Consider the following 15,228-nt stretch of genomic DNA (forward strand, 5'->3'; position numbering starts at 1 on the left):
CCGGGAGTGAAACTTAAGGCTAAATAGTGTTAATATCAGCGCCAATTTTGAAAATAGGCATTTATAGGCATTTGTAACCATTTAAGCACAAACACCAAAAATAGGCATTCATAGGCACTATAAGAACACTATTAAAGCACTTCTCAACCTCTAATTTATGCTCATATATTTTCGGTTGGCCTCCAGAACAGCTTTAGCGGTGTGCATTCGTGGAGCTCCAAGGGCAGTGTTAATAACTCCGTGTGTGGCCGAATACGCCCAAGCTAGTGAGAGTTTGATGCCAATAAATAATGTATACAGTGGCAAGGACCCGAGGACGAGCCACAATTATCAGATTTTCTGAGCTTGTGTGGTCTATACATGAAATTTCACTGGAACGAAATTCTACACCAAAGAATTTCATTCGCGCGTCCCATCAATTTTGCTGTAGCAGGATTTAAGCGTATTAGCTGTGCCTACTTTGAGAAACATTATGGACACGGTAAACATTTTATGGCGTTACGCTGGCTCATAGGTTGATGAGGCAGTGTCACGTAACATCATCCTTCATACGAGAACAAGCAAAAATCAAGTTTTTTTTTTCTTTCTGTCAAATGCTTGACGGTGAGTTAACTAGAGATGCTATTACGGAGCGATGCCTTATGCCTTATTCTATGCTGTTCTTATCATCCACCACTCACAGCTGATTGATCCTGTTGATAACGCAGACGGACCGTTGCTCTGACCACTGGTTAAGCATGAAAACCACAAAAAGCACTGGCATCGGAAAAGGCAGCGTTCTGCAACAGCACCCTAAGTTGACATACGAGTATGCTGCTTTTTTTTTTTGCACTATCTATGCCAGTTTTCATTAATTAAAACTGCAAATAGTAAAAACCTTTACATAACAAAAGATTGTGAATGCTTTTTCATTTTGTCACATCCATGTTTAACTGCAGAGGGTCATTTCATGATTGGTTAGAAATATGTTCCAAGAACCCTTTCACATGCTTTCTGCATTGTACACTTGTGTGCAACATCTGAAGAAACCTGTGATCACTACTTGCTTGGCACTGCTTTACCAATAAAGAAAGTGCAGGTAGCATAGATTTCATAAAGCCACAGGGAAGGACAAGGAGCCTTTTATTTGATATCTTAGATCCTTTGTCCAAGCATAGCTGCAAGACATGCTTCATGGCAACATTAATGCAGCCCCTCAGCATTTAGTCACCACAGTGCTGCAGGCATTACCGAAAAAAAAGTAACTAAATACATTACTCGTTACACAAACAAAAAACGAATACATTACCACTCTATGTTACCTACACAAAAAGGTAACGCATTACTGTTATCGTCACCGTAAAAAAAGTAACGCAAGGTACTTCTGCCGTTACTCTATGGTCAGAAATTTCAATCAGTGCATCTTTGCTGCAGGAACCCACAATAACAATGTTATAAAGCCCATATTTATACTTCACATAAAACTTTTAGCCAAAACAACAATATTACATAATCCTGATTTAACGAGAATACTCTGCATAAATGTGCCTGACCTCAGCAATATTATAGTGGCCTATGAAGTTGCCTGTGATGGCTAATCAATCTGCGACACATGGCAAAGCCATTTTTCTCAATGTGGCATTAAACAGAAAATGAGACTTCATCATCAAGTTTCTCCGTAAAGAAAACATCACTCAACTCTCAACAAATTTACAGTAATTTTGACGGTATGCTTGTATTAAAAAGGCAGATGCTCAAATTTTGTAGCCATAAATAAATGCGGCTCAGTTCCGAGGGAAAAATATTGTGCACATGTTTACAATTTTTTTCCCCTTTAACCTGCACTATTGCAAAAATTGCAAGTGTTTATGTAAAGGTGTTCAAGGTCAGCCTCATTCGCTCAGAAATTCATTAACTAGAAACGTATTACCCGCCGTTGTAGTTAGAAAGAAGCAAAATCTTAGTTTGAAAACAAAGTTGATAAACAGTGCTAGAGTACTGCAGGAACAACTTTCTAATAACTACAATTTGTTGAATTCAAGCAACAGTTGCATTTCAAAGCTGCCCAATGCTTGCCTCGCTTCTTCATGAATACTTCTGCACCTACGCTACATATATGCTCAACAGACACATTGAATGGTACTCGTATTATTAACGCCTGGCGGGCCGGCAGCAGTCCGCCGCTGCAACAAAAGGTCATCGGGGCGAGGTCTTTGAAAGTGGCGCCTATGAGACGAAGGAATCTTGTGTAAAATTCCCAGGATAATTAGAATAAAAAGTAACTAATAACGTGACATCTCATGTTATCAAAAAATGTTAACATAAGTATGTTACCCGTTACAGTTCAGAAGTGGTAACAAGTATGTTACTAAGTTACTGAAAAAAGTAATGTGCTACTTGGTAACGCGTTACCGCCAACACTGACTTATCATCTTCGAATCATTACAAAGCTTATTTAAATGCAAAAATTCACCTCTTTATGCACTTGTAAGCATCAGATTTATAGATATTCTTAAAATATTGAACATAATTCTGCCAAAAGTTGTTTTCAATAGTCTTGAGCCCCTTTTATCAAAGCAGCCAGCCATATTTTTTTTTGCCCCTACGGCTTTTTATGCCCTCTTTTTACAGCAACGCTGTGAATGATACAAGATAGGTTCATAGCAGCATGTGTGACATATTTGTTGTGATCAATGATGCACTTGTATGCATCCCCAATGTTAATTTGTTGTTAAAACATTAAACGGACATTAATGCAGGAGGAGTGACAGATCCCTAAACAAATGTTTATGCCTCATCTGCAGTGAATAGCCAGAAACAAATATGAACCAATGACTATTTTCATAAATAGTACAGATTTACAGTCATCAATTGTTTGAAGCTGCTGCCTTACCTGACCGGTGTTGAAGGCTAATGTAATGCCGAAGTAAAAGTTGGCATTAGCACTACTTGAAAAAATCCACAAGTGCCAGAGAAGCGGTGCAAGTGCTGAGCATGATACAAATATACAGCCCACCAGAAAGTACTGTTTCATATCTGCAAATAAACAAGCCAAAGATATGCAGTCTATTAAACGTGTTGGCAAGTCATTAAGATTTTCCAAAATGTGCGGAATGCACAGTGGGGCAATGTGCATTGTAGCAAACTGCAGTCAATCTGTCCAAATGCACTGTAGAATATTACTGTATAACTACACACCAAATGCAGATACCAATAGCAGTGGCTCTGTATCTAGGTTTTCTTTGCCTACATTACCGCCTCAGTCATCCATATTAGAATATTACGCCTCAGTTTCTATGCTTTCAAAGCATTTTCTCATCTTTCCCTACTCCTAATTTCTGCTGTAAAGCTTCTGCTACTGTATGGACACCCTAAATTCAAATTACACGACAACAAAGGGCATACAAAAAACCTGAAAAGCATCTATCTAGGACGAACAGAGCGATCTGGACTCCAGTGATACTGTAATACAATTTTAGCTCAATTATTGCCAACAGTTATGTGCCTCTGACTCCAGAATAAAGTCAAGAGACTCAAATATGGTCTTAAGAAGAAACCACCAGTGCTCCTAGAAACCACAAAATTGTCAAAGGCTCACTCAAAACTCAAATTTCAGATGATACGAAGATGTACGACGTTGCCTACCGTGTTTCATTGACTCTGGTGACCAGCCCGCACAGGCCTGTCACGTGCAGCAAATGGTGGCGGTTTTTTCAAAATACATTGCTATCCCGCATGCTCCTGCAGCCTTTGAACCAATCACAGATTAACTATAAAACATGACACAGCTACACTATTGCCCCTCCTACGGAACACTCCAACCGTGCATTCCCCACCCCATCATTGTGCGCATGATAAGACGTTGCGCATCTTCGGCTCACCTTTCCACTCACAGCTTCAGTTTGCATCTTTCATGCTAGAGTTACTGTAATGGCTCCTTTAAGAGGCTCCTAAAGGGCATCTATTTCACACGGAACTAAGGTGGCTAGAGGGGTGGAGCGTGCCAGCACATCGCAAAGGAAGGAAAAACATCATGCAATTCCACTAGCCTTGGCAAGCCAACCTCCTTTGACGCCAACCCTCTCGCTCTTCCGGGCCCAATGCACGGTGCCTCTCAGACAGGATGAGGCTCCTGCAGCTCATGGAGCAGATACAACTAAAGTCAGCCAACCATTGGCAGCGCTTGCCTATCACTTGACTAGGGCCTATTCCATTAAACTTTTTATGACTAGGCTTCAAGATTGTCATGTGGCACTCCGTCCTAGTGTTTTTCCTTCCTCCATGCAGCACATCATGACAGCAGCAGTGGAGTAGCTGTTCCAGCAACCTACTCATGTGTGCACATGTCAAAATTTTTTCTACACAAAAAAAAAGACTGCAAATTCGTGACAGGTCACATGCACTCTTATTATTCTTCTAACAAATAAAAAAATGTCATATAAATATAATAGATGAAAAATTATGCTTCTTATCATTGCCACAAGGCTCAGGAAGCATAATAACACAACGGAAATAAATTGCACCAGAGCATACTATGTTACACAACAAAGCTTTGAGTAGTACATCCTTCCTTTTCTTCCTTCCCTCGCATCATTTTATGCTTTCACAAGAAAATGAAACCTTGTGAACACATAGAACTTTACAAGTCTGTTATTTAAATTAATGCAATGTTCACTGCAACCAACTGTGTCGAGCATATTCCTTGGCAAAGCAGAAATTAGGTCCAACACGCTGTTGGTCTTCAAATAGCTCCAGTTGAAGCAGTAAGTGAACAATTCTTCCATTTTCTCAATGAATGCCTGTAGTTCCTGCGAAGTATAAAGAAACCCTCCACTGTGAGCTTCTTTGGTCAGGCGGGCTTCTGCAGCTCTGTCAGATCCAGCCAGAAAAAGTAATGATTGTGAGTAATCCTTGCAATCACTCTTATCATCTGACAAGCAACCTAATCAGTGGTGGCCAAGCCAGCTTAGGATTTGGAGCAATTTTTGGAAAAGGAAAACAGATGTTTTAAAGCAGATTTGGAGTAGATGGAACTGTGTTTTGGTGCAGGTTTTGAGATGAAATAAAATTGTCTTGGAGCAGGTTTGGAGCAGACAAACTTGCATTTGGGATCACTTGGAGCAGTACCACAGTATGTCTAACATTTTAGTGCCTCTTCTTATTAGTATACAAACAGGAAATGCTGCTTCAATGTAAACAAGGAGACAAGACCAACAGTCAGAGAGCAGACAATAATGAGGCTGTTCCCAAAAATAATGTCCTGTGCTGGCTTTACCTTAACATATATGATGTACATTGCAATGAAGCATTAGTGACAAGGTAAGCATGGCATATATGGTTTCTGGGAGCGACAGATGTCAAAGCGTCATTCGATCCAGGTTTTAAAGAATGGGAGGAGCTACGTAATGTCAAACAAACTTCTGTACACCCGAGTCTTCATTTGCATGAAATCGCCGTTTACAGCGTGCAACCGGTGCCAAAAACGGCAGCCAGATGGCTGGTGTGCACTACGTTAGGATACGCATAGTGGCTAAAAAAAAAAAATTGTCTATGTATTATCACCATTACGTCATCAAGAGCATTATTAGTGAACACTAAAAAGAAGGTTGCTAGTTTCTGCCTTTCATCGTGGCGGCACAGCTCAGCACCTCTGACGAGAAAAACCACATATGTGAAAACGGGGAGAAGGAAGGGCTTTCGTGGCAATCATAGAAAAGTCAGTGTGTTTGAGCCTGACCAAGAATGGCAAATCCAAGACGAATGGCACTCACATGGAAAGACATGTTTCCAGATGGGCAGCAGAGATGTATAGAGGGCAACATCACCGATACTAGGGTAGGACTTGAAAACTGCAGTCAATGCAACCAGCAAGAAGAACAGGAGTAGTGGTTCTTTCCTGCAAATGCAGACACATGGGCAAGTAGACACATACCAGTATCCCAAATCATTTGATCCATGCTAGTAATGACTGTGTTTACTTGGGCGTCAGACTAGATAGAAATTTAAAATTCCACAGCCATATTTTAGATGTCACGAAAAAGCTGTCTTATGGTATACGCATCCTCATTCAGTCTCGCCCTTTTTTTTCATGTCTCATTCTCTTGTCACTATACTACGCATTTATTCATTCTCACATCAACTACTGTATAACTACCTGGGGTACTACCTACAACACTCACCTCGCACTGTTACAGACTGTTCAAAACAAAGCAATTAAAATAGTCACTTTTAGTTTATATTGCACCAATTCCAAACAACTATTCTATATCTACAACGTTCTTACAGTGCGAGATATGGTTAAGTATAATCTAGCCATTTGGTTATTCAAGCATATCAATGAGGTATTTCCTATTTCCATCATCCCATCCTCCTCACTTCTCAATACCAACAACACCTAGATTTGCTTTCCACAAAAACTTCACTTTACCGAAAGCCGCGCTAACTATAGCAAACAAACCGCTCATTTTAGTTCACTTTTCATACGGAATTCACTGCCATCCGCCCTAAAATCAATGAATCTACACTCGTTTGTAAAAGAATTAAAAAAGCTCTTCGTCAACCAATACAACAACACGTAGCATTTCATTCCCATAGACCTTAAAGCATGCTCTCATATATATATGTGTGTGTGTGTGTGTGTGTGTGTGTGTGTGTGTGTGTGTGTGTGTGTGTGTGTGTGTGTGTGTGTGTGTGTGTGTGTGTGTGTGTGTGTGTGTGTGCGCGTGCGTGCGTGTATTTTTTTTATTTTTGTTTTTAAATACATCTCGTGTTTACATGCTTTCTTTGTATTATGAAATGTGCTTGACCACCTATACCATTATGATTATTGCAATTTTTCCCCTCCTGTCGAAACTATGTCTTATTTGTTTTTATGTTCGTCATGTACAGGAGGTCCCAATTCAGTCTCACACTATGGGACGTCCTTCTGTATACTGTCTGTAATAACTTTATTCGATAGTAACAATAAAATTCGATTCTGATTCTATCTATACAAGCCTATTTTAAAAATGAGAACATTTGATGGCAGTTCAAGGTTCTTTTTTTTTTAATTTGAAATGTAATATTTAATATTGTTTCAATAAGGATTCTATAACTAATTTCTACACAAATGTCAGATTTATGCAGCTTTTCATGCAAGTGGTTAAACAAAACTATTGATCAGATGTAGTATTTGTCTGTTGCCAGTACTATAAAATAACAACAGTGCTCAAATCAAAATGCACATTCCCATAAAAAAGTGACAAAAATGACAGGCAAGTATTATACATACCATAATACAAGCACTTGATAGTAATGCGACATTCAAGATTAAATTGATCATATACAAGTATACAGGGTGCCTGAATCCCATGCCACATGTATTAAAAAAAGTGTAATGACTTTGTGTGAGGAAAAGCAAGTAGGTACACATTGTTCATAGTCAAGTGGAATAGGTGCCAGTAACCTTCAATGATAGTTTGTGGCGTTTTACGTGCCAAAACCACAATACAACTATGAGGCACACCATAGTGGAGAGCCCCGAAAATTTTGACCACTTGGTGTTCTTTAACTTTACTAAGTACACGGGCCTCTAGCATTCCTGTCTCCATCAAAAATGCAACTACCTTGGGCGAGACCGAACCCGCGTCCTTCAGGTCAGCAGCTCAGCACCGTAACCACTGTACCACCTTAGCGGCTTGCCAGTAACCTTCATACTCCAAGGAGTATGCTTGATTCTTATTTGAACGTGTGGTATAGGTAAACATTGCACAGAATGCATTTTAATTCTACATGTATAAAGAACTATGGCACTTCGTAGCATAGACATAAATATGTCCCGTTAAAAAGCTCAGCAAGCCTTTGTAAAGCTAGTAAGCAAAGCTGGAGCCACTAAAGAAGATGCTAGAGCAAGTGCTTCTATGATTATTCTGTGCCTAGCTGCTCCCTTCCAACAGATGGCTTGCTGCATGTTGCTTGTGAAGAACGACTCCTCATCTCGCAGGGAATGAAAACAAGATATACTGTGAATGCATAAAGGTAACAGAATACATAGTGTTTTAGCAAAGGGCAGTACCAGCATGCGACAGCAAATGCGTGACAGGCAGATATATTTTGCAACTGGCACTACTATAGTAGGACACTTCTTTGTGTCCACATAATCCCCTGCCATGATTACATTTATCTCAGTTTAATGTTGATATGATGCAACACATACCATACTCATTCTGAATTCAGGCCAAGGCTGAACCCAATAAGTTTACTTATGTTGCAGCTGAGTATGTTAGGTTCAATTAGTTGGTCAAACAAACGAAAAGAAACAAAAATTTTGTGTCACAGTTATTCAAGGGAAATCAAGAGTACAAAAGGGAAGCACTAACTGGGCAACATGCAAGCAAGCACACTCTAAAGAGACTTGCCTTAGACGAATGCCCAGTGGAACCATATAGACGAAGGTATTCAGTTGGAAAATCCAGAGAAAGAAGACCCGAAAATGTTCAAAAACTTCAGTAAAGAAATACCAAAAGACACCTATGTTAGGTGTCAGGTCTGGCACAGCACATCTGCAAACAAGCACAAAATCCTTTAATGAGAATGCTGTAACGCTACTGACTATAACAAACCCATTCAGATGAGAAAATTTGGATCATGTCTTCCTAAATATACTTTATTTCTTGCTTTTAAATGCAAAACATTTCTTTGAGAGCCAAAGCCGCTTTGACCATTTCTATCTGTCAGTCTATCTAGCTATCTAGTGATCATCTCCTTAACTTTGTATACATACCAAAATTGGCATAGGAGTTCATGAGTGTATGACGAACATGGTTCACAGGTCATGACATGAATAACGTGACATGCCTGTCACATGCATCATGTTAGCCTTTCCTCCAGTCATGTGTGGTGTATACCTGCGTACCATGGCCTATGGTATGTGGGTATGCGCCACAGGTGATTCACAGTCTATATCAACCCGGGAACAGCGAAAATAGACATTGGAAATAAGACACTATGCGTGGATGAAATATGAGACCAGACATATCATTTGCTATAGTTGGCGACTTTAATGTAACATAAAAACTCTGAAAAGCCAAAGCTTGAGTATGTTGCTTCAGTGTCAGATCTTATCATTTACCCTCACTGTACTTACCACCACTGTAAAAATACTAGCCTGCTGGAAATGGGCTCAGCAAGCTCAGTGAAGTAACTAAACAATACAAACAAGCACGAGTCGGCAAAAAGTGTGGAGCTCATTCAGACTCACTCATGAAATATATTTGTCCTTAGGGCTCACTCGGACTCAGACTCACTAAAATTTTCCTTAACCGCACTCACTCGGACTCAGACTCACTAAAATTTTTCTAAACCGGACTCACTCGGACTCAAACTCACCAAAATATTACTCACTCGGACTCACAGCTAGATCAGAGTGAGTCGACTCGTGAGTCCATAATCATATAATTTGCTTTTTTGATCACGGTGTCAATGCACTTTACACCAATATCTCGTATAATCGGTGCTCTATGATACGCAGTTTGATCTCATACCTTCAAATACGAGTTATTAGAGGTTGCAATCCAGTAAGAACATTTTTCAAAGAAATTATTGCATCAAAAACTTCCCGCGAAAGAATTTACAGTGTGTGTGTGTGTGGGGGGGGGGTCAAGGCACCTCTCACCCCCATCCCCCCCCCCCCCCTCGTAGCTCACACCTCTGATCAATAAATATTGATCATGGCTTGATCTGAGCCTGAGTGAGTTTGCCGACCTATGCAATTCTGGGTAATTACAACAAATAGTAAACAGGGTATAATATGCAGCTGTGTGTCATAGCTAAATTTTGTCACATTCAGGGGTGGAATTGCATAAAGCCACTCTGGAGGAAGTAAAATGGAATTTTGGAGCAGCTTGAGGCAGCCTAAATTTAGCCTTGGAGCAATTTGGAGCATATTTCATTTTGAAGCAGTTTCAAGCAGGCCGATCTGAAGTTTCAGCAGGTTAACATTTGACATTGAAGCCAGCCACCTTGTGCATGCAAATTTCAATCACAGCACAAAAAATTTTGCGAATGCACTGCTGTCTTTATTTAGAAGGCTAGCACCACTTTTGCTCTTTAGCATCACATATCAGTGGTGCATCGTGCGTGGTGCACTCTGAGGATCACTAGAAAAAGCCAGGGTGTGGATAAATATATCCGAATTAACTAGAGTTTGATGTCATTAAATAATTCATATGGCTGCCAGAAGCAGAGGACAACTGAATTACCAGATCTAGCTTTTACTGTACATAAGCTCATGTTAGCAGAAATAAACATGGCTTGTACACGAAAAAAAAAAAAAAATTAAAGGGGCCCTGCAACACTTTTCCAAGTTATCATTGAATGGCTTCATTAAAGGAGTTTACTGCATCATGAATCAACTGCCGCAAAAATTTTAGAATCAGTCAAGTAAAAGCAGAGTTACAGGGATTTGTTGTATGCTTTAGGCTCTTTCTCTCTCCTTTTGTACCAGCGAGTGCACCGAATGCTACGCAAGGGGGATGACAGGGGGGCAAGAAGGGATGTCCATTCATCAGTGCTGGTCATGACCTTGAGCACTTTTTTTCTTTGAACGCACGGCTTACTTCCAGTGTGATCGCCAGCGCACACATTGGCATGTGGCGGCATCTCACGATGGCTGCAGCAACTATGCGGCTCACGATGCTCGAATCAGCCAATGGCCGTGGGCTTTGGATTTATGGCGCAGCCATTCGGGGTTATGGCATCATTTGTTGAGAGAAGAGCAAGCAATTTCTAGCTGACTTTAAGAATTAATTGTAAATTCCAGGCTGCATGCTGCGCTATAACGTTTGGCTCACATATTCTCAGGAGCCTCGACTACCGATCGGCAGCGTTTTCTGGCCATGCTAAAAAAGTGCTGCAAGGTCCGTTTAAGATAAACATGTTTCTCTACTGGCAGATGTTCGGTGCGTACTACTCCCAATACTATTAGCACAACAAAGTTATCCCAGTGTAAAGGCAGTCACAAAAGAAAAGTTTTGAGAACATGCATCAGGCTTCTTGGTTTCACCTATGGAACAATGTAATTACCATTCAGGGAAAGCTTTAAAGAAGCAAACAAGCCATATGAAAAATCTTACATGCACCCATAGGTAGAGTGAAGAAACTGCCAGGAGCCAGTAACCAGGTATGATCCATACAGGAGGCCACTCAGGGTGACCAAAAAGGTGATGACCACAGCTGATATTAAAAGGCTGGTTCGCTGACGACTAGAAACACTTCTCTTCACCTAAGGGCCACACAACATGGAGAAGACACAATAAAGAACAATACCTTTATTTCTCTGCTCACTGAGGAAATATACTCAAAGTAAAATGAATGGAACTAAACTGGACTATTTTTCATTTCACTTGCTTAAACCCAGCAAGATTACAATGACTGAAAATCCTGAACATGAACACTGGACACTAGGGAAAAAAGAATATGGTTGATTAATTGGTTTAATAGACTGAAATGAGTTGGCATTTTTAACCCCTTGCGAGCCTTAAAGGGACGCTCAAGGCAAATATCAAATCGGTGTGCATTGATAAAATACCGTTCCGGGAGACTCACAGCACTGCCTCCGTGCAAAAATAATGCTTAGGATAAAATGACCATTTGGAGGGTACAAAAACCCCTAGTACAAACCAAATCAACCTCCCACTAGTGAGAATTGCGTCACATACACCATCACTGCTTTTTACTGCCCAGCAGGTGGTGCTAAAATTTCTTGCATAAAACATGTCTAGTATAATGCAAAAACACAGCTGAAAAATGAGCTGACGGCATCACATGTACACAGCATTTTTTTCTTACTAGCACGCCGGGCGAGTATCAAGGTCGAACAAAGCCAGCAAAGCTCTACACATTAATGAAACTAATGAAAAGGGAGTGCACAAGTGACAAAACTTTTCGATCACCCGCGTCGCCTCCATCATTGTCAAAAGATGGCATCTGAAAACACGATGGCCATGAGGTGTTTACAGCTCCCACTGTTGGATCTGGCACTTACAGTACTTAAAAGCATAGCCACTGAGATTGGAAGCTGTTACTCAGAGAAAATAATCACTGGGAAGCAAGTTTGATCCCCCACCTAGGATACAGTCAGAAAAATACTTTCTATAAGAATTGAATAAAAATGCATAGCTCACATTTTATTCCATATTGCAATGAGCTGCAATGGTCCTTTTATGATGAGCACTAGCAACATAATTATACCGAGGCTATACCGAGGCTATGTCACCAGGCTAGTACCAGAATGTCCCGCCAGAGTTGCGTTTCGTGGCCCATATTTTAATATTCCAATAAATAAAGTACTCTTGTCAATAATATTGATGTTTTAGATGTTCTCAAGTACTGATGCATGACTTTATATGATTTACCTTTAGAGCCCCTCTCAGTAACAAACCAGGTGTGTGAACACCACCATAAGGCCTTGGCCTCCTCTGGGAACTGATGTTGGCATTCCTCCTCTGATTCTGCAGAACATTTTCACTGCTTTGCTTCAATTTCTACAGCCAAATGAGCCTTACAGGCTTCCCCTGATTTGGCCTGCATATGTCGTCAGACCACTTTAGCCTTCCATCGGTGACATTCTTCAACATGAATTTTCGTACCTCTTAGTAACAGTAATGCATAGATTTTGAACTGTACTCAAGGTATGTGCCTTGCCTTCAGATGACAAGTCTGAACCTTCCAAACACCAATCTGCAAAGTCCGCCACAACAGGATATCACTCCCTTCCCCAATGGTCTGACAGCTGCGAGGAATAAAATGTGATGTCACATGACCAATACTGCTTATGCCTGCCAAGGTGTTACATCACCCCAACCTCTCCCTTCTTAGTTCCTCTTATGAACTCGTGAAGTCACACACTTCCCCCTTCTTGAACACCACAAGGTAAGTGAAACAATGACAGGTTTTCATGAGTGTTCTAATACGAATACGCTAAAATATATCCTACTGGCAATGCATTAGCCTAAAATACCTTCACTTACTTACCTCATGCAGATAAAGGAGTGCAGGGAGCAAAAGCATGATAGGATAAAATGACTTGTATGTTTCAACGGCCAGTACAACCGATGCAATAAGCCACCAGCCTGAAACAGCACAAAAGGACAAAGGAGATTTGAGGAAAAGGCAATGATGCTTCCCAAACAATAAAGAAGGAAAAAGAATGTAGCAGAAGTTTTATAGAAGGCCACAACACATTACAGAAAGCAATATGTAGTAAGGCAGCCTAACATTTGATTTTTGGCACTTAGGTATATTATACTTCTACTTTATAACAACGACTTTTCAAACGTTTTGTACAAAATGTATTTAAATGTGAAAAGAAAACAGTGGGCTATATGCGTTTTAAGACGCCAATGATATGGCCCATGAATGGTTGATAGGGTTTTGCATGTTCAAAATTTATTCTCTGGTAATATTGAAAGGTGTTTCAGACTTTTACTTAAAGTATGAAAATTGGGGTTAATCAGAGCTTTCGTTTCCTGCATAACAGAATTTAATTTTTTTTATTTTTTCAGAGCTACTCACCTTTTAGTTTCACCCACACATCAAAAACAGCACTAATGGTAAGAAGTGGTAGCCACAAGAAAGCTTTTTAATAGGGGTGCACAAATATGAACTTTTTAGCTTTGAATCGAATCGAATATTTTTTGAATATTTTCGAATATAAATAGCACCTCTCTTGACTTTTGCAAAAAGTATTTTTTCCACCAACTGAAGATGAAAAAGCAAGTTTGTTCTATAGCAAACAATGATAACGTACAGGGGAATTATGCATTCATTGTACAACGCTATTCCCTGACATTACATCTGCAGTTAATTAACATTGTCATGACGGAAGGATAGCTGCTTGGTATGTTTGGGAAGCAGCGACACCATTGCGCATATCACAATTCCTTCAGGCAACGAAAAGAGCCGCTCGCTAGACACTGTTGATGTGTTTTAGCTTGTCATAGTTTAATCTTTTAACCATGCTATCTCAATTGGGAGATGCAGTGACATATGATGGACATGATGTTCAGGGCAGTTGCTTCATTATAGGTTAAACCTGAATAATGCTGGATTTCCTTTTTTTAGGCATTTATTTTTCATTTCACAATACCTGTTTATTTGTTTGGGGGTCTTCTTCAGTATAAGTTCAGCACTCAACGGGCTAGAGCCATGTGGTGGACGCGGCCAATCGCAGAGCCTGGAACGACCTTCATGCTTTTGTTTTTTGTGTATTTGTTTAGGTTGGGCGGGGCTGGCGGTGGTGGCAAACTTGAAGATGGAAAAATGTGCTTAGGCCAGACTAAGATGACAGTGACAGCAGCACTAAGCGGGAATGTTGTGGAAGTTTCACGGAAGTTGCAGGCCGTTGCGAAAGAAAATAAAAAAGAAGTTTTTCTTGTTATTTCCACTGAATTGTTCACCACCTTGGTTGATAAAGCACATTTAATGTCACTTGTGCATCCTAAAAACACTTTCTGAATTTGTTTTGAAATTATGGGGTGTTCGAATATATCAAATAGTAATACCGAATAGTATAAGTGTGTTTCCAATCAATACCAAACTATTCGAATCAAATATTCGAAGTTTTGAATATTCGCATGCTCCTACCTTTTATTTAAAGCCAACATTTACAATAGCAGGAGGATTTTGTTGTTATAAAAATTTATTACAATGTAACCTGCACATTTACAATTGCTGGAATCAGTCACTGTACATGTATCACAGCTTTTCCAACTGACAAAGCAAGAGAGTTTGAACACCCTTTAACATTCACAATAGATATAGAAAAAGCTAGTACGTACATGCACAGGAGCATGTGAAAGGGTGAACTAGACTTGGGTAAGCATCTTTCAGAAAACAAGCTGCTGAAATTTTGCACCAACATATGCCTGATATCCTGAGAACTACCTTCTAGGTAAAGTTGTTTACTGTCCCTGTGAAAACGTAACAGAACTCCTCATATATCTCAACTCTTGCTGGCTGTTCCATCTTCATATTGGGTTTCGTAATCTGAGTGGTTTTATCCTGACACTTGCTACCTTTTCATTGACACTGTAGAATTCATCAATGTTGCCCGTAATGCCTTTGTAGATTAGAAAGCCCACACCATATTCTCTTCTGAGGGAGCCCTGTGTTACACAGCCTATAAGTCGATAGGAAGATAGAAACAGAATGGATCAGAGAACAAAAAGGGATAGCCGATATTGCAGTTGACATTAAGAAAAAAAAAACAGA

At 40.1% G+C, this 15,228-nt stretch overlaps 1 protein-coding gene across 1 annotated transcript in view; it reads right to left on the bottom strand.

The window, feature by feature from the left end:
• Window positions 1-15,228, bottom strand: part of LOC119403108 (phosphatidylinositol glycan anchor biosynthesis class U protein-like) — a 47,067-nt gene that overhangs the window by 1,552 nt on the left and 30,287 nt on the right. The window contains exons 7-11 of the mRNA XM_037670059.2: window positions 12,991-13,088; window positions 11,091-11,239; window positions 8,376-8,519; window positions 5,751-5,875; window positions 2,873-3,015 (exon numbers count right to left, since the gene is read on the bottom strand). Coding sequence (XP_037525987.1) covers window positions 2,873-3,015; window positions 5,751-5,875; window positions 8,376-8,519; window positions 11,091-11,239; window positions 12,991-13,088 — 659 coding nt within the window. The remainder of the gene's footprint in view (window positions 1-2,872; window positions 3,016-5,750; window positions 5,876-8,375; window positions 8,520-11,090; window positions 11,240-12,990; window positions 13,089-15,228) is intronic.

Source organism: Rhipicephalus sanguineus, chromosome 1 (assembly GCF_013339695.2).
Source record: "Rhipicephalus sanguineus isolate Rsan-2018 chromosome 1, BIME_Rsan_1.4, whole genome shotgun sequence".
NCBI lineage: Eukaryota > Metazoa > Arthropoda > Arachnida > Ixodida > Ixodidae > Rhipicephalus > Rhipicephalus sanguineus.